At 32.6% G+C, this 19,871-nt stretch overlaps 2 protein-coding genes across 2 annotated transcripts; one reads left to right on the top strand and one right to left on the bottom strand.

Annotated features, from left to right (window-relative positions):
* The first annotated feature begins 2,060 nt into the window (after window positions 1-2,060).
* Window positions 2,061-5,427, top strand: LOC122603584 (probable LRR receptor-like serine/threonine-protein kinase At3g47570). Its single transcript, XM_043776323.1, has 4 exons — window positions 2,061-3,226; window positions 4,112-4,759; window positions 4,842-5,191; window positions 5,280-5,427. The coding sequence occupies exons 1-4, from the start codon at window positions 2,119-2,121 to the stop codon at window positions 5,283-5,285; spliced, it is 2,112 nt and encodes a 703-aa protein (XP_043632258.1). The 5' UTR covers window positions 2,061-2,118; the 3' UTR covers window positions 5,286-5,427.
* Window positions 5,428-15,760: 10,333 nt separating this feature from the next.
* Window positions 15,761-18,781, bottom strand: LOC122603761. The gene is made up of 4 exons (XM_043776557.1): window positions 18,385-18,781; window positions 17,895-18,160; window positions 16,517-16,674; window positions 15,761-16,069 (listed from the first exon to the last, which is right to left on the bottom strand). Exons 1-3 carry the CDS (start codon window positions 18,701-18,703, stop codon window positions 16,594-16,596), a joined length of 666 nt encoding a protein of 221 aa, XP_043632492.1. The 5' UTR covers window positions 18,704-18,781; the 3' UTR covers window positions 15,761-16,069; window positions 16,517-16,593.
* Window positions 18,782-19,871: the final 1,090 nt, after the last annotated feature.

Genomic DNA, 19,871 nt, shown 5'->3' on the forward strand with positions numbered 1-19,871 from the left:
TAATTTGAAAGCATAAAACTATTCAATAAAGTTATAAGTTACAATACTTTTAAAATAAAAGGTAAAAGTTATTAAAAAAATAATGGAAGTGACATGTCCTCTTGTTTTCTCCGCCACTATCATTTTCTTTATACAGCCACTACACTCCTACACATGACTACATTAGTATACAACACATTTTCTTTTCTCTCCATCTAGCAAGTTTCCTCCACCTCCTAATTTTCTTCTTTACCCATCTTTTGTTCTTTCTCTCTACAAAAATCAATCAGTTGCTTTTATTGTTTGTTTGAAAAGAAAAGAACCATATCAACAATTTACTAAAAATCTGTGTTAGATGGAAATCGACAATGTAGTGTAGACATCCAAATACAGTCACAATTTTAAACCTCACCAAATTACTTTGAGTTAAGGCTTTGTAATACAACTTTGTCGAGAATGAAAGTTTTGCCCGATAAGTGGTTTCTAGTTGTTCCCGTGGTTTTTGCCAGCGGAATTTTTTCAGGCGGTGGTTGATGAATAGCATATGTATGTATGTTGTACAATATATGTTTTGATGCATATAACAGTTGTAATAAAGAAATACTCTCATAATCATTTGATGCATAAAACAGTTGTACCTCATGTATGAGTTTTTATACTTTTAGCTACAGTAAAAAGCTCTCACAGCAAGAAGTTACTTTTTAGTATATATACTAGTTTTTGTAGCTCATGCAATAACTATATTAATGCTTTAAATGTTATAAGAACGTAAGACATAATTATGACAAAAGTTATTATATAAAAAACATTATTTATATAAAAATATAGATTAAAATAATCAAAACAAATGTTTAAAAGTAAATTCGTAACTGTGTGAAAGTTGTCTGATAAAAATCCAAAAGTTTAGTGTGACGAAAATGAAAACTTTGATGTAAGGCAAAAGTTAAAAGATCGAAAAAATTGGTAAAAATTATTATTATGTTATAAGAATTTGTAAGGCACAAAGGATTTGTAAATTTGTATAGACCTTTTGTATAAAAACATAAACAATAACTATGTTAATAATTTAAATGTTACATGAACCTAAGACGTAACGATAATGAAAGTTATTATATATTAAAAACGTTATATATATATATAAAGACGGATAAAAATAGTAAAACCAAATGTTTAAAAGTAAAATCGTAACCACGTGAAAGTTATTTGATGAAAAATTGAGAACCCAAAAACTTAGTGTCAAGAAAATTACTCGTAGAAAGAAAACTTTGATGTAGAACAAAAGTTAAAAGAATATAAAATTCAGGGGGTTAAACTGAAAAATGGTAAAAATTATCATGTGCTATAAGAAGTTAAGAACTTGTACATTCTACGTATAAAGCACTTATACATTCATATATGTTTTTAGTATATTATAAATGAGATAAAAGTTAAAAAATAAAAATTTTAGGGGGTTAAAACGAATATTGGTTGAAATTAAAAGGGTTAAAACGAAATTTAGTTAAAATTAGTATGTGCTTTAATAGCATGTACTTTTCATGCTTAAAAGACTTGTACATAACACATTGGTTTTTAGTATGTATATAATGAGAAAAGATAATTTGAGACCAACTAAAAAAAGTCCAAAAAAGGACCATTGATTTTCGTAACTTACACACCACCATCATCATTTACTACGATATACAAGACTTTTATGTAAAAACACTAAGACTTTCCAGCGACGGGCCCACAAAAAAATCATGTGTAAGTTAATTTACACATGTGTCATCACATACAGTATCATTGTGTCATATAAATTTTTTTAATTTATATATAATCTAAAAGCATAATTGTGGTATCACACACATGCTAACAAAAATGGATTCCATTTTTTTTGCTGACTCTTTGAAAGAATGTCATAATGCTTTGTTTGCTTTCTGTTAGCCGAACACGCCAAGACACCACCATTAACCAATTCATTTTCATCTTTTGAATCCCATCATGGGCCCCAAACCCACTCATCTCCATATTCTCACTTATTATCCTATCCTCCTCCTTGGAAATGCTTTACAAACTACAATCGTAATTCCACTTGATCATCAATTAAAATTTAAAAAGGCTGGATGTGTATTAAGGTTTATATATCCAAAACAAAAAAGAACAATGATTTCCTTAGCATCTCTCACTCTTATTTCTATCTTTTCGTATACACTTGTTATATTTCCAACTACTTTTGCTACCATCACTGGTTCCCATTTAGGAAATGAGAGCGATCATATGGCGTTGTTGTCATTCAAGTCATTCATCGGTGATCCATATGGAGCTCTAGCCTCATGGAACTCTTCCTCTCATTTTTGTAAATGGGGTGGTGTTTCATGTGGGAAGCATCATAAAAGAGTGACTGTGATACAACTTGAGTCGGAAGGCCTACAAGGCTCATTGTCTCCTCATGTAGGAAACTTGAGCTTCCTTCGGATGTTATCACTGGGGAACAACAGCTTTGAAGGAACCATCCCTCATGAGCTTGGTCGTCTTTCGAGACTACGTATTCTTTATTTGTACCAAAACAAATTCAATGGAGTCATTCCTATTAACTTGTCTAGTTGTTATAACCTTAAATTCCTTTCTCTTGCTAGAAATAAGTTAGTTGGAAGCATACCCGTGGAGATCAGTTTCCTCTCCAAACTCATTTTTCTTTCATTCAACTATAATAACTTAACCGGAGGATTTCCTCCTTTCTTGGGGAATTTGACATTAATGAAAGAATTCCAGGCGATCAAAAATCCATTGGGTGGGAGAATTCCACACACCTTAGGCCGGTGGAAAAGCTTAAGGATATTCAACGCAGGCGAATGTAACTTACATGGAACCATCCCTCACTCCATCTATAACCTCTCGCTCCTAACTAATTTTTCTTTGGCTGTGAATCAGCTTACGGGTACACTTCCTCCGACAACTGGATCAATGCTCCTAAATCTTCGAAGGCTTGTTCTACGAGATAATCAATTGTCCGGTCTTCTTCCCATGTCAATATCTAACTGTTCGAGATTAGATCATCTTGAAATGAGTGATAACAATTTTAGTGGGAAGTTGATGATTGACTTTGCAAACCTAAAAGATATTTCTTATATAGCTTTGATGAATAACGACTTCAACGGAGGTGGAGCAGATGAGCTGAAGTTTTCAATTGATTCTATGGGAAACTGTACCAAATTAGAGAAATTGGGTATTGGTAATTGTAACATTGAAGGAGTGGTCCCCACAACAATAGGTAATCTTTCTAATCGACTCCAATTTCTATATTTAGGAGGAAATCGGTTATACGGAAACCTCCCTTCAAGTATAGGTAATCTAGTTGGTTTGACCTATTTAGTTTTAGAAAGAAACCAATTCACGGGAGAAATCCCCTCTACCATTGGCATGCTTCAAAACCTACAAGAGGTCTATCTATATGAAAATCAATTTTCAGGTCCTATTCCATATACAATAGGAAACTTATCAATGTTGAATATGATTTATTTAGCTTCCAACAAATTGGATGGGGATATCCCAACAACTATTGGGAATTGTCATCGACTCCAGGTGTTGTTCCTTCAGAACAATAAACTAAGTGGCAAGATACCTAAACAACTTCTTCAACGTACTTCTCTATTCATCTTATATCTTTCAAATAATAGCCTCTCTGGTTCACTTCCAAGTGAGATTAAAGATCTCAAATCTTTGAACCATTTGGATTTATCGTATAATAATATATCAGGTTACATTCCGAGTAGCCTTGGTGGTTGTACTAGCCTTACCTACTTATACATAAATGACAACTTATTTGAAGGCATCGTACCACCATCATTAAGTTCACTGAGTGGACTGGCAGGCTTCACTCTTTCTCACAACAATTTATCAGGCCAAATTCCCCACTTCTTAGAACGATTTTCCCTTGAATTTTTGGACTTATCCTTTAACGATTTCCAAGGTCAAGTACCAGTGAAAGGAGTGTTTTCCAATGCAAGTGCATTCTCGATTTTGGGGAACAATAGGCTTTGTGGTGGCTTAGTTGAACTTAGGTTACCCAAATGCAAAATGGCAGAGAAACATAACAAAAGGTTCCCATTGTTCATTATAGTCATTTTGGTTTCTTGTACGGTATTTTTTGTATTAGGTTTGGTCTATGCATGGTTTAAAAAGAAAAAGAATGGCCAACAGTCTCAATCATCCACGAACGAAAGGTTCTTAAAAGTTTCATACGATCAAATTCTCAAGGCTACTGATGGCTTCTCTCAAGCGAATTTGATTGGCCAGGGTGGCTCATGCTCAGTCTATAAGGGAATCCTCGATCATGATCCCAAATTTGTTGCTGTGAAAGTTCTACACCTTCAAATCCGGGGAGCTCACAAAAGCTTTATAACGGAGTGTGAAGCATGGAGAAGTATTCGACATCGAAATTTGTTGAAGATAATAACATCGTGTTCAAGCATTGACTTTCAAGGAAACGATTTCAAAGCATTGGTATATGAGTTCATGCCCAACGGGAGCTTACATGATTGGTTGCATTCAAATGCAAATACGTCTAGACTAAACCTATTTCAAAGAATCAATATTCTCATCGATATTGCATCTGCACTTGATTATCTCCATAACCAATGTTTACCAACTATTGTTCATGGAGATATAAAGCCTAGTAACATTCTGCTCGATAATGATATGGTGGCCCATGTTGGAGACTTTGGTTTGGCTAAATTTCTTGGAATAAACTCAAACCAAAACAACTCGACTGGGGTTAAAGGAACAATTGGATATGCACCTCCTGGTAATTTCATCAAACCTCGTAAACTTGGTTTTACTTTGCAATATTACCTATTTATAAACCTATTGCTTATTGTAAATCACAGAGTATGGTTTGGGGAGTAAGATGACAAGCAGCGGGGATGTTTATAGCTTTGGAATATTATTGCTGGAGGTTATGACTGGGAAAAAGCCGACAGATGACATATTCAACGAAGACCTTAGCCTTCATAAATTTGCTTATGTGGCCTTGCTAGACCAAATAATCGATATTATTGATAGTGATGTTGTTGTCATGCAAAATACCGAAGCAAATGCAGTAAAAATGGAAGAGTGTTTGACTTCAACCATTAGGATTGGAGTATCATGCTCTATAGAATCCCCATCACAGCGGATGAATATCAGCAATGTTCTCCACGAGTTGTTGCATGTTCGGGGTTCCCTCCAAAATCTTGAGGTATCGTATTCTCTAGTTTTACTTATTATCTAAGAAAAATATTCACCACTAACATAGTTTTATTTGCTCCATTTATGCACCACTTCAGGTCTAACGCCAACCTTACATGGCAGAGTTCAAAGTAGCTCCAATAAGAAGTGGCATATGTTATGGTTAAATACCTATTACTTTGTTATGTGTATTAAAAAGTGTTGTTTAACTATATTAAATTAATTAGATATATGTGTTGTTTGTCATCTCACTGGTTCTAATAAAATCATGAATTTCAAATGGTAAAGGGATTCATATTCATCCTTTAGATGTCACATGATATCCTTTAAAATCCTTAAAATCTATAACTTTACCTGGAATCATATAAAAAAAAGTATAAGGATGTCCAAAGATCATAAAAAAAAAAGTATAAAAATGTCTAAGAATCACATCCTTGGCTAAGGATTTCTACTCACATACCAAACTATGGATATATTTCAGTGGTAAAAAACATATACTTAGCAAAGGATTCGTACGGATATCCTTAGTTTCAACCATTGGAGATGATATAACGAAATCAAACTATTTTCATTGATTTCCCCTTGTAGAAGAAAGAATTGTATCCGCAATCGGAACCATTGGTCAATGTAGTCCTAGCCCAGGCATCTAGAATTCCTTCTACGAATGTAGAATCAACAAGGTTTTTTCTCTCAACATCTTTTACAACGGGATGCATAGGTAAAGTTTGATGTCTAGTTCTAATTGATATTTAAATCTAGTAACCATTTCTAAAACTTTAATTGTGCTGAACTGACGTCTATTAGTATTGCTACAATTCCCGATATTGATATGGATATACACTTTGCGAGAAACCTCTGTAAAATTAAGTTACCCACTTCTTCTCCACTTCTTCCACTATTCATTAATTACTTTATTATTTCTTTTTTCTTTTTCACAAAATTAAACAAACACATTTTATTATAATTAAAAGGGCTTTTTATCTGGAAAATATCTTAACTTGTCACTTTTTACTTTATTGAGGTCCAAACAAAATTCCGTCCTATTGTGAGGAAAAAACCGACTAAAACATCTTTGTTGGGTTTTCCATCAGGTAGCCAATCAATCTTTAATTTATTATCATTTTAATTTATTTTATAATTTATATTATAAAAACAACAACCCAGATCTTCTTTATCTATCATCTTTTTCTCCAACATCATTATACGTTTATACTTTCAATCACCACCAATTAACATTGTAATCGAAAATGAATAAACAAATATATATATATATACACACATAGGGGTGAGATATTTTGAGACCACCTCTTATTTTAGGACCAACCAGGACCATTGATTTTTGTACACCATCATCATCTACAAAGGTATACAAGACTTTTTTGTAAAAACACACTTTCCGGCGACGGGCCCACCAGAAAATCATGTGTAAGATGTGTAAGTTAACTTACACATGATTTTTCTGTGGGTCCACCGCTGGAAAGTCTTAGTGTTTTTACAAAAAAACCTTGTATATCGTAGTAGATCATAATGGTGGTGTGTAACTTACGAAAATCAATAGTCCTTTTTTGGACTTTTTTTAGTTGGTCTCAAATTATTTTTCAGGAAAGATAATTTGAAACCAACTAAAAAAAGTCCAAAAAAGGACCATTGATTTTCGTAAGTTACACACCACCATCATGATCTACTACCATATACAAGGTTTTTTTGTAAAAACACTAAGACTTTCCAGCGACGGGCCCATAGAAAAATCAAGTGTAAGTAATTTACACATGTGTAACTTAACTTACATGATTTTCTGGTGGGCCCGTCGCCGGAAAGTCTTAGTGTTTTTACAAAAAAGTCTTGTATATCGTAGTAGATGATGATGGTGTACAAAAATCAATGGTCCTAGTTGGTCCTAAAATAAGATGTGGTCTCAAAATATATATATATATATATATAGGGGAAAAATAATTTGAGACCAATTAAAAAAAGTCTAAAAAAAGACCATTAATTTTCGTAACTTACACACCACCATCATCATCTACTACGATATAAAAGACTTTTTTGTAAAAACACTAAGACTTTCCAGCGACGGGAAAATTCGTCGGAAAACTTAAAATGCCGATATCACACCTATTTCTTTGAATTAGACCACGAAACCACCACCAAACTTCTCAATATTAATTTTCGCACGAATCCTATAACCGAAACGAGATCCAATGAATCGGTTGTCACAACCCGAATTCTTTGTACCTCAATCTACTAATCTAACTATTGTAACAACTTAATAACCTTAACGAATGACCAGTAAACTACATCGAAAACCTTACGATGAAACTAACATGTAACTAAATCGCCAAAAATGAAAGGTAACGAATCGCTATGAAACTTAACACAATACTAGATAAATCAATAGTTAACTTGTAACAACTTTCAGAATGAGATTTCGACGTAAGGATTTCACGAACAACGGATTTAAAGTTATTATATAAAATATAGAACGAGAGCTATAATTAACCAAATGACGAACTGTAAATTGCTTTGAACTTCTATTACATAAACTAAGAATCAGGTGACGATGATCAGAATTTTTGATCTGAAATATTTGAGTTGCAGGGGCTTGTCAATCCTCCTGGTCCTTTCGTCTCTCTTTGCTTCCTTTTTATATATATTTCTAATTTTTTGATCTTATGTCTTTGCCTCATTGACAAAAACCGAATCCACATGAAGGTCTCTCCCCATTTTGTACTTTTATTTTTGGTGGAAAGCTTATGGAATAATAAATGAGGCACACCATTGGTGTCTTAGTGAGGAACACGTACACCTAATCCAACATGGACTTATTTGCGAAAACAGAAATATTACATTCTTGGAACAAGCTAAATCGTACAAAAATATTGCTCAAAATCCATGTTATGGATATTTTGAGTTTTCTGGCAAGTGTTGAATCTGAAATCTTTTGGTTATGATTCGTGCGAAAATTAATTTTGAGAAGTTTCGTGGTCTAATTCAAAGAAACGAATGAGATATCGGCATTTTAAGTTTTCCGGCGAAAGTCAGCCGGAGAAGATGAAGATGATGAAAATAGAAAAGTAAATTTCAGTTTTCGTCCCTAAACTTGTCATTTTTTTGCAGTTTCAGTCCCTCACGTGTGTTGCACGTGTCCGACTTAACGGTTGAAACTTAACGACGTTTGGTGAGGGACGATGATTGAAAAAATCTGCCAACTTTAGGGTCAAAATTGTAATTTTTTCACTTAAGGGACGAAAAGTAAAAAACGTACCAACTTCAGGGACGAAAAGTGTAATAATAGGAAACAGTGTTGTCTTCTTCATTTCCCATACGTACCCACACCTGCAACTTATGTACTGCTACCTTGCCTAAACTCATTTTATTCGTTTATATATGTAAAAAATTGGAAAAGGTTAGGTAAAGCATGCAGTAGCTAACTTAGGTAAAGCAGGGGGGGATTATGTAAAATTCAGGGAGAGTTTATGTAAAATTCAGGGGGGGTTATGTATGTTTATTAAATTTAAAGGTTTAATATGTAACTTTTTTTAATGTGGCAGTACCTAAGTTTAGGTAAAGTCTGCAGTACGGATCATTTTCCCGTAAAAAATTGTAACAACCCACGTATATATATACATATACAGTTTCCTTATTTTGAGAACCCTTTTTTTGTAAGAACCATGAGAACTCTTCAATTATATATTTGTTCACATGTTTTTTTTGTTCATTCACATGTGAAATGATATATAAAAGTATGTTGTAAAAGAAACTTTTTTAAGAAACCTTCAAAGTAGCCTTTTGTGAACTTATGAATGAATTTGTTCACGTTTTTTGTTCACATGTGACAAACGGCTATATATAAGGTTTTGAAAAAAAATTTCTTCTACAACATATATTTTTATAACGTTTCATATGTGAATGAACAAAAATAACATGTGAACAAATATATGATTTGAGAGTTCTCACGGTTCTTACAAAAAAAATGGGTTCTCAAAATAAGGGTACCCACACACACACACACATATATATATATTAAGTGAAAAGAAAAAGTAAAAAGAAAATTTTTTTTTTTTAAAATTTTGAACCGTTCATCGTCATCTTGGGCCCCACAAACCAACCAAAACGCGCGTTCAAAGTTAGAACAAATGGCAAGGACGCAGGGGTCGACGCAGGCGTGCTAATAGCGTCCTCCTCTGAGTGTGCATCGGATGCGAGGAGGACGCGGGTATAAGGACCGGTCTAACATGAAAGTACGCAAGGAAAAGCACAAGTTATAGTTTTTTGGAGATGTCTGTTCTAATTAAAAGCTGGTTTGCAAACCCAATGTCAATGACAATATCCCAATACAGGTATCCCATGTCTTATAGGTACATTCAAATCGGAAATGTTAATGTGAATAGGGCGAGACATCCCTTTGTTGATGTTATGTTCAATTTTGGAGCAAGAAGGGATACAAATTGATGGTTCTCATCTTATTGCAGCACACATCAATGAAACAATCACCATCCGCCATTAAATCCATCCCAAAAATGATCACCACCAAACGAAAAGTAACAGGACATGACAATGAAGCGTTCCTTAATCTTCGACGTTCAACCAGCTATAATTAATATTCCTGCTCTGGTTGACCCATGCATATATTTTTATTTCTAGCCTTGTACATATGTTGCATACTCGATTTATCACCAAAAGTTGGTCAAAAAAAACCTAAAGCTCCAAAATAAATTTATTAGTTACAGTGTCCATAGTGTATTGAAGATGAAATGCGCCTCTTTTTTGGAATGCGTAGTTAAAACAAGGTATCTTACACTCCAAGGCCAGGCGCCTTTTTAAATGCCCCGTCATTCTTAAATATTTTCCTATTTAATATAGCTTCTGCAGTATACAAATTACTGTAATAGACAGGCAACCATAACGAAGATAACTTCTGTTTTATACATTTTCTTTCCTAGACGTTAGTCATTAGAGTGACACACACCAAACAGGCTGCCTTGTTACTAATACCTCATGCAGTAGTTATTAAGGAGCAAAGGTAGACATACATAACTACTTTTCTGCCTTCGGGTACAATAGTATGGTAGGAGATTGCTTTAACCCCTTAGCAACAATACAGAATGGGATGATACTGGAGGAGGTGGATTATAATTCAAAGTTGTGAAGCAATATTAAAACTTTACATGCGTAGAGTATAGTTCAAAATTGTTTGCCGATATTGTATAGTAGAGTAGTAGATGTGATGTGTATTATATTTTCTACTAAAATTCCCGATGACAATGTTCTACATTATCTAAGCAATGACTGTTGATTCGATGAAAAAAACGTGTAAACCAATGGTAATGTAAAGTTTGAGATATGGCAGAGGATTAAATATTGCACAAAAGGGATAAAGGTGAGACATGGTCATATATATATATATCCGAATAAGGGTCAGGGTCAGCTTGACCCATATGCAACAGATCTTGAACAGAAGCATCTCATGCTTCAGAGGTTTCAGGAGGAGGTAAGCCCGCTTTGATATGCTTAGCACCTTACTATTGGTATATATCTGTGTTTTAGACAGATACTCTTTAAATAGCAGATGTTAACCTTGTCATATGGATTTTTAGTGGACTTTTGTTTCAACCTGGGGGAAAAAATGAACATTTGTCACTTCCCAACATCAAATATAAATAAATTTAATTCATGGTGCTTTCTTTGAATGGTTATCAATGTTTGTTATGATCAGAAGAAATTAAAGTTTTTCCACACAGAATAAATGACAATTCTCAAGTAGTTGGTTTTGAAAGGTTAGTGTAGAGAGGTAGAGGATGTTAGTCTATGTACACAGAGAAATACAGTAGTCCATTTGTTTTAGCCCATTTCTGAGTTTCACTCTATGATGATGATCCTAATTCCCATTTGTTTTTGGACAAGTATTTAATCGAACATAGTAAGATGCTAATTCTACATTAAACATTGAGTAAACGGGCTTTCTGCTTAATATGCTTCTATCTGATATACTCACAAAAAGCCCATGTAGGTTCTCCTTTTTTTGTATCAATATTTGACTGAGCATTTAGACAATGAATAATACTCCCTACGTCTCATTAAATTTGAATGGGCCTGCAGTTTATGGTGTTTCTGCTACACTCACCAAACCCCAGGTAGCTTCACCCCATGTATGTGGCTAGGCCTTTTTCTTGAGCACAGTTTATACGTTGGAATTAATCTTTGCAATATGATGAACAAATCACAGGTTTGAATTGAATAAACTCTCTATTATATTGATACTTTCATATTGTTGTTCATCCAATCTTACAGACTTCCATCGGGTATGTATACCCTTTGTACACACACACTCCCTAAAACTACACATACGACATACATATATACTTTTCCAACCGGTGTCTCTAACAATCATACCGGTTCATGAATGGGTGCCTAGACAGTTACATAACTGTCCGTAAATTTACATAGGCAACCCTCTATTTAACAATAATACCTACTAGCTAGACACATATAACTTTCAGACTTATCGTCTTTAACCCAAAGTTTAGGTTAATAATTAACATTATATGTGGAATATATATAGACCTATATATTGATCAAAATGATATTTTTTTTGTAATGTGTAATGATATGATGTATGTTCGTGATTAAAGCCTTAAAGGTCATATTTAAATCCATAGCCCATGTTACTCTAGTTGCTATTTTGAGTGGCACCCTTTTAGCGTAGTTATGAAAATTAATATTGAATTTACTTTATATGTACTTTATATTGAATTCATGGTAGACATATCCCTAAAAATAAAAACATTCGACACATCCGATCGAAAGTCACAACCAAAAAACAAAAAGAATTCGATTTGTTTGTTTTGCGGCTGCCATACGAACGAAACACTACCTCGAACTTATGACATATTCTAAACTAATACATATCTATAATATAATTAAAAGAGGGAGTTGGGGGTACACTTGACACCCCTAATCCACCTCCTTGAGTTTAATCCTTCCACCTTATTAATCCTTTAATTTTTTTAATACTAATCTAAATTAATTTACACTTTTTGGTTTTCCATCACCAATTTACACTTTAACCCCAATCTAAAACAATTAATTTACACTTTTTAGTTTCTCATCACCAATTTATACTTTAACCCAATTTAAAATAATTAATTTACACTTTTTGATTTTCCATCACCAATTTACATTTTAACCTAATTTATATTTAATTATACTTTTATATATATAGTTTACACTTTTAAAATATAAGAAACTGTAAATTTTTTATTTAACTAAAGTTGGAAAAAAAAGGGTAAACTGAAATCAATATTTATATGGAGTTAATTTTCGTATGTTTCTTCGTTGGGCGGATAATTTTTGGAGTATTTTGACCGATGGAATGGCTATTCAGCTAGCAAATTTTCAAGTTGATTTCGGTATACCTATTTAATATATTTGAATTCCAATTTCGGTCTAATAATATTGAATAGTAAATATTTTATTTTAATTCTGTAAGGAAGTTGACTGAAGCAATGAATATGCATATCAGTTGAATGGACTTGTTTCTTTTTGTTACTACTTTTACAGAACCCGGAATTTGACCTCTCTCAGGCCCATTTTCAGCGAATTTTCCCGATCCTAGAATATTCATGGGCGGCATCTCATCTGATTAGTGGTCATCGGTTTTTTCTAGTGAAAATGTACATTAAGTCCCTCAAACCTCGACTCTTAACTAAATTATGTTGTATCTGCTTTCATAAGTTCTTGATTTCATAATTTGTTGACAATGTGTATGTCCAATTGTCCATTCCCATACTCGTACATATCCATATATAAATGCGTAATCAATACGGCACCATTTCATAAGGCACCACACACAGGTACCCTACAATTAACAAGCATGTTCCTGTGCTAATTATCTATTTAGCAACCACTCAAGATTACCTAAAAAAAAGTGTCACAAGTTGGTTATGCCACTCTGGTTCCTAATCATGTTAGATGCCCTTCAAAACACACCCACTTAAATCTTGAATGCTGATGATGTGTTTTTGTTTGTTTTTATTAGATAAAACCTAATTATGGTAGTTAGATAAGTATGTCTCATTGGGAATAACTTTATCTTATTGAATCATCCATCATCATCATCAACTACTACTGTCTTTGTAATTAAAGTTTTGCAAACAACTTTCTATTGAAATCCAGATAGATCTTACCTCATAAAGTTGGATCCTTTTCTTAATAGGACCATTGTCCCCTTTTCAAAAACCAGTAAGATATATGTTTATATGCAAATTTTCTGGCTCAACTTTGTCAACAATCTTTTTATTTGTGCCTGTTTGCTTGGCTGTGTAGGGTCCTTTGTTAATATACAAGTAAATAAATATATGTACACACGTACACACATGTGTGTAATATATATAATATATATGTAATGTAGGTGTCTTGTTAAACAAGGGCTGTATTATAAGCAGCTAGAGGATGACAATGGTGTTGCTTTTTTCTTTATAATGGATGATGAGACTAATTGAGTAGTTTTTAAGAATATCCATCCAGCTACTATACATATTTTCTTTGTCATATGCTAAAAGGATTTAAAGTATATATATCTGATTATGCCAGTGACACAAGTTGGTGTCATTATGTAAAATAATATATTAGAAAGTGACTTGTGTGATCTTTCACAATATCAAAAACATTTAAAAGAATTACTTTAAAAAAGAATTGTAAGTCAATGGTACGTAAACCTTCAATTGTGTTAATTTGGTTACTATATACGAGTATATAAATCTCCGTATACATATATGGGATTCTGCCATTTAGTATAGAATGAAAAATTTGCCTAAAGTATGTTCAAATGTATGTCTAATAAGAACATCAAGACATGCGGGATTAAAGATCTATGTATCAGACATCGTATGGGTTATATATATATATATATATATATATTCAGCTGAAACATATTTTCAATTTCCAAAACAGTCTTGTGTTAGGTTATCAGGATAGGTGTCATTGTTTTTTTTTTTTTTTTTATAATGACGCATTTTGAACAACAAATACTAGGTTGAAAGATTGCCATTAAAAAAAAACAAAAAAAAAAAAAAAGAAAAGTTGAAAGGTTGAATATGATGAAACCTCTTCATGAAGTACTACCAAACTATATATACACGATTATCTATACTCCCTTATAAAGCAAACTGGCTTTAAGAGAGTAAGAACCTGAAATGTCCAATCTACCCTCCAACTTATTACATGTATACTTCCATTAAGAACTGTTACGAACTGCTTAGACAAATATGCCCTAGCTAATACTGGAAAAAAAAAAAACTCTGTAGAACTACTTATTTCCACAATTGTATATTCAAAAATATCTAGAATGTCTAAAAGTAACTTTGCTTTTCTCGGTAAGATACCAATGGATATAAAGAGGCTGTCAATAGATATACAGAAATGAAAGCGAGGTTCCATGATGATGCAACTAAACTAGAATAAGATTATCGATAGTTGGTTGATTATTTAGCTTTGTATATAATAACTTACAATTCTTTTTTTTTTTTTTTGAAATACGGGTAGACAAGTTTGTTTACATGTTGATAAATAAAGAAAAGTGGGTGATTTTTGATTGTTGTGTTTACATATTGATATTGATAACCCATCTTATTCGTCGTCACCATCACCCGTTGCCTCTACCGTCACACCGCTATCATCATCGTCGCCGCATCGCGCGGGCATCCATCTAGTATGATAGAAACATAAACGGATGTAAAGCAGTTGAAAGGTTGAATATGCTATTTTTCTATATGTGGGCAATGAACAAGTACAATATTCACCTTCTAATTAGTGTTTATGGCCGGTATAGTGAATTAATATTTGAGTTTTAAGTTCGGAAATATCAAAGATTATTATGGTTATGTATGTATTGGTTTTATAATCAGTTGTCTACATATAACGCTTTATTACCTATATATGTTGTCTCTATTTGCTCAAAATGTAATGTGAAAGTTGGAAAGTTATCCACATAAAAATCAATTATTGAACAAAGATAGAAACTAGAAAAAGGAAAGACAACCAAACCATACTAAAACCACATACCAATAAAAAAAAATCCAAACATACTATAAGAATTCCAAAATTAATGATGATCAAAAAACACTTTTTTGTTCTTCGTTTTTGTTTTAATACTCAAATCTTTACATTGTTGTATATCGTTGAGTATTACTATTCTCTGTCTACGTTTATTAAAATGTCGATACAAGTTACAAGTATATAACAATCCATTACACCTTGTTGCTCTTGTATGTATATATATATATATATATATATATCCAGCTATTATTCCACCTTGTTCGGAATCTTTTTTTTTTCTTTCTGTATACTACTTGTTATATTATATTCCTGCCTCCCCGGGCCTGCCCGATGCTTTATGCTCTGTACTCCCTTAATATTTTTCAGGTGGGACTTTTAACCCCGTCCTAGTACTAAAAGCATTTTCTTTGTTGAATATTCCCAAAAATATTACCATGGTTGTACCACGTTGTAATATCTAATCTGTCCATTAATTATAATACTTGATACCTCTGTTTGGGTGACTTTACAAGGATTTTAGACATAGTTGAATTCACTATTGTAATACATTGCTTTTATATACATCATGGTAATTGCATTTTGTCAACAAAAATGTGTAAATATATTCAATTTCTACCAAATACAGAAAATCAAAAAAATATATACATGTTTTGTTTTTTTTTTGTGGAAGACAGATCTCAAACCCGATACTTGTACTCCCACATCAATAAAGAAACATAACATAATTCGTAGTTTACAAATGTACCCAAACTTAGTCGTGTATATATAAACGATCTATCTTGGTTATCTCTTCGTCTTTGGCCATCAAGTCAAAGGTTCGCCTTCGGAAAACCTGTTGAAAGAACATTACAAAACAAATATTACATACAAGTTGTGGCATATGTACTACTAGCATGTGGGAATAAAATAACAAAAAATTAGAATAAACAAATAGAGGATCTTTAGATTGCCTAATAAACTAAATCCCAACTGAAAATCTTGGACAAAAGTGATGATAACCATGTTGGCATTAGCAAGTTGACAAATGTTAAGGGGGTGGAGCACATGGTGATGATAATAGGACAGATTGGATGAAAATTAAAAAACATTTTTTTTTAACCAAACAATATGTACTCTAGGAAAATGTGTTGGCAATATGGCATGGGCGTTATAAAATATTTATATCTTTATAAAAAAAAAAAATAATAATGGCCCACAATTTTCAAACAAATAAACAACATGCTTTGATAAGTATAGTACACAAGTAGTTAGGTAAAAACATTTGCAAAGATTCTGTTACCTGAAACTAGGATATGGGAAGGTGGTCTGGCCATTGAAAAGATTGAGGTTGAGATGACAACAGTTATGCCTCTACTTTTAGTTTTGCAGTTTTATTTTGACTCTTTCATCTTGGAGAATCTTTGTGTATCTTGGAAACCCCTTCTTGAACGTGGAGACCTGAAAAATATATGAACACAAACCAACTTGGTTATTATTATTTCATAAAAGTATCTACTAATCTTTGTTAAAATTAAGCTAACTTTTTTTCCTAATATCAAAAAGATCACATCTTGCATAATGATCTTGCTAAAGTTTTACTAAAAGGGTAAGGTGGAATCCCAACTTGTACTTCAAAAATTTAAAGTTGTGCAATGTTCTAACTTTGAATAAGGGATTTCATTAGAAATAAAGCACCTTTAGTTTATTTTAAAGGCTATGCCGATTCCAAGCGAATGTTATCTCGAAAACTCTTTCGGTGTATACTTTAAACTTTTTTGTATCTTTTTATGTAGATGTTATTCAAGGGTAAAAAGATCAAAGGCATTTCAAATGAATGTTAAATAATACAAGGGAAAATGTTATATGAATCTAACTTAGATATGTTCTCCTACAAACTCACTCACTAATTTTTACACATGTCAAAAAGCTCTACATGATTTTCATGACTTGTGAGAACTAACATCATTAGATTATGTGTAAATTATCCCCATAATACAAACATCATGCATACATAAATACAAAGAACAATCACTCTCTTACCTATGCATCAGTCGATTACAATTTACAATAAACTTCTAAAAAATCGAGGATATTTCTTGAAGTAAAAGAAAGAAAAATAAAAACGCGTATGAATTGAAGTCAATTTCTTTAAGAGTCAAAATCAATTTACTACCCTACAAAATGGACATTCTCCCTTGTTGCAGTTGGCATGTTATTGGTCCGGCGAATTAGGGTCCCCGTCAATATTACTACTAACAATCTGTTACACATATCAATAAATTTACTTTCTATAAATTTAACTGCTTTTTCTTGGTAATTATATTGTAATTTAACAAAAAAAAAAAAAAAATCATTTTTGAAAAATACTCCGTATATATTATAGCCACCCTAAATTCCCACTACGCCTCTTGGGATAGTCAACAAACACGGAAAAGATTTTACGTGGGCCCAACTTTTCCGCTACGTACAACTCTCTGAAACATAATGTACAAGTTTCTAATGCATGATGCATTGTTTAGGTATGAAATTCGAGGTGGGTTTTCCGATATGTTTAATGGGTATTAATCTTTTTACCCTTTTGTGATTTATATAAACTAAAAATAGTTAATTTCTATAAACAAAAAAAAAAAATACTTGATCAAGAATTAAGAAAGTATTGAGTAAAAATATATACTTACAGCTTCAATATCGATTTTGTAAACTAACAACTTCCGACGTTCTCGGCAACTAGTCCGGTAAGCCACCACGATGTGCCCAACGGCCAACGACAACGAACACACGAACAACGCTACTTCCGCCGCCGAGAAGCCGCTACTACTACCACCGCCAAATACATATGCCGCTTTTATAGATACAAATAATAAAGAAACCACCGAACAGGCCGTCGTGATTCCTAAATATGGTCCCCTTGATAACCCCGGTCCGTCACATAGTCCGTACACACCTGCCGGAAAATCACACAACTCCGATCAGCTTAAATAATACTAATTACTTACTTTTTCATTTATATATTATTTTTTAACAAATATGTACGAGTTTGGACTGTCCAGCACAACAAACTCGTCTTTTGATGACAAAATATAATACTCGTAATTAATTTAAAAAAGTTTGTTAATTTAGGGTGCAAAATTAAATTAAAAAAAAAGAGAGAGAGAGAGAGAGACTTACAAAGAATGATGGCGGATCGGATGATGGAGATTATCGGAATATCGATCAAAGAATATCGGAAATCATAGTTGGTTAAATGGGAATAAAGGGTTTGAAAAAAAGAAGAGGGTAAAAGTGGTGGTGAAGGATGATCATCAGGTGTAGACAAAGCAGCAGATAAAAGAGCTGTGGGAAGTAAAGCATCAGCAACTGCAAATAATATTGGAGCAGAAAATAATAAGAATGATATGATCATTGTTATTAAAAAGAATACTGTTTTAAATCCTCTCAAAGCTTTCTTACTTCTTTCATCTTTTAATAACCCCATAATCATCATCATTAACTATACTTTTGATAATATTTGTTGGGTTTTTTTTTTATGATTTGTGTGTGTGTGTGTTTGGGAGGTTGATTTTTTTGGGGGTATAAAAGTGAGGAATGAAAGAAAGAAAGCGGGAGGAAAATGCAGGGGAAATCAATGGGAATGAATGAGGGTCAAATAGGGGAAGCACTTTCTCTCACATCATACCTCCTCTCTCTCTCTAGAATCTTTTATTAGAACATATAAAAGATTAAGAAAAAATTATTAAAATAAATAAATATTGTTATTGTAAAACCGAATGAGATGTATGTGGGGTCGTGGGTGTATTCTTTTTTATTTATGACAAATGATGGAATTAACTGAAATTACCTAATCATCAAACTTATTAAACGATATGCAACCATATATTTTCTTTGGTTTTGCTTTCTAGAAACACAATGGTGTTTCTATAGGTTTAGAGTCGATGGTACTATCTTACGACAATATATTATGTATCGGATGTGATATAATGTATTGATATCTTGACTAATATGGAGTTTATTAATAAAAATATCGTATTATTATAGAAAATGTTAATATTTTCCAAAAAAACCTTTTTATTAGCTAGATTACTGTATTTTAGTCTTTCGTAGAATATATTTTTCTAACTTTTTAATAATAACTAGTCTATATTATATTATAAAATAAATAGGGTTTTAAGTTTTAACTTTTAACAATACACATCTACTAATGCATAATGTACAATAAATCTATATACCCCAAAATATCCTTAAAAGAAAATGTCAACCACTCATTTTTTTTCTCTCCTCAAATCTCTATCACTCATTTTTTTTCTCTCTCCTCCATAAATCATTTTATTCCTTTAATTCATTCAAAAAAATTTATCTCAAAAAACGTACATCGATAAATTATAAAAATTATATGGGTGTTGTTAAAGTTTCATGCTCTTTTATTAGAGATGTTATTCCATATATTTTCGACGAATTTTTAAATCCCGAGGTTGGAGCCCGTATGGCTAAGGCATTTGGCTATGACACTCTATGACAGTCATATCACCTCCTATGATCTATCACACTCTATGACTTATCACCCCCACCATCTCATCGCCGCAACGCACGAGTACTTTCTCTCGTTTACTATAATACTTACCATTTACACCTTAAAATTTACCCAATCTAGCTAATTA

The sequence above is a fragment of the Erigeron canadensis genome, chromosome 6, assembly GCF_010389155.1.
Source record: "Erigeron canadensis isolate Cc75 chromosome 6, C_canadensis_v1, whole genome shotgun sequence".
In the NCBI taxonomy this organism is placed as follows: Eukaryota; Viridiplantae; Streptophyta; class Magnoliopsida; order Asterales; family Asteraceae; genus Erigeron; species Erigeron canadensis.

Excerpts from the sequence above, each read along its gene's own strand:
- LOC122603584 (XM_043776323.1), top strand. The coding sequence starts at position 2,119 with ATGATTTCCTTAGCATCTCTCACTCTTATTTCTATCTTTTCGTATACA. Across the intron at positions 3,227-4,111 it reads AGTGGTCCCCACAACAATAG|GTTTGGTCTATGCATGGTTT; the intron begins GTAATCTTTCTA and ends TTTTTGTATTAG. Across the intron at positions 4,760-4,841 it reads AATTGGATATGCACCTCCTG|AGTATGGTTTGGGGAGTAAG; the intron begins GTAATTTCATCA and ends TGTAAATCACAG.
- LOC122603761 (XM_043776557.1), bottom strand. The coding sequence starts at position 18,703 with ATGATGATGATTATGGGGTTATTAAAAGATGAAAGAAGTAAGAAAGCT. Across the intron at positions 18,161-18,384 it reads CCGATCCGCCATCATTCTTT|GTGTGTACGGACTATGTGAC; the intron begins GTAAGTCTCTCT and ends ATTTTCCGGCAG. Across the intron at positions 16,675-17,894 it reads ACAAAATCGATATTGAAGCT|GTCTCCACGTTCAAGAAGGG; the intron begins GTAAGTATATAT and ends TATATTTTTCAG.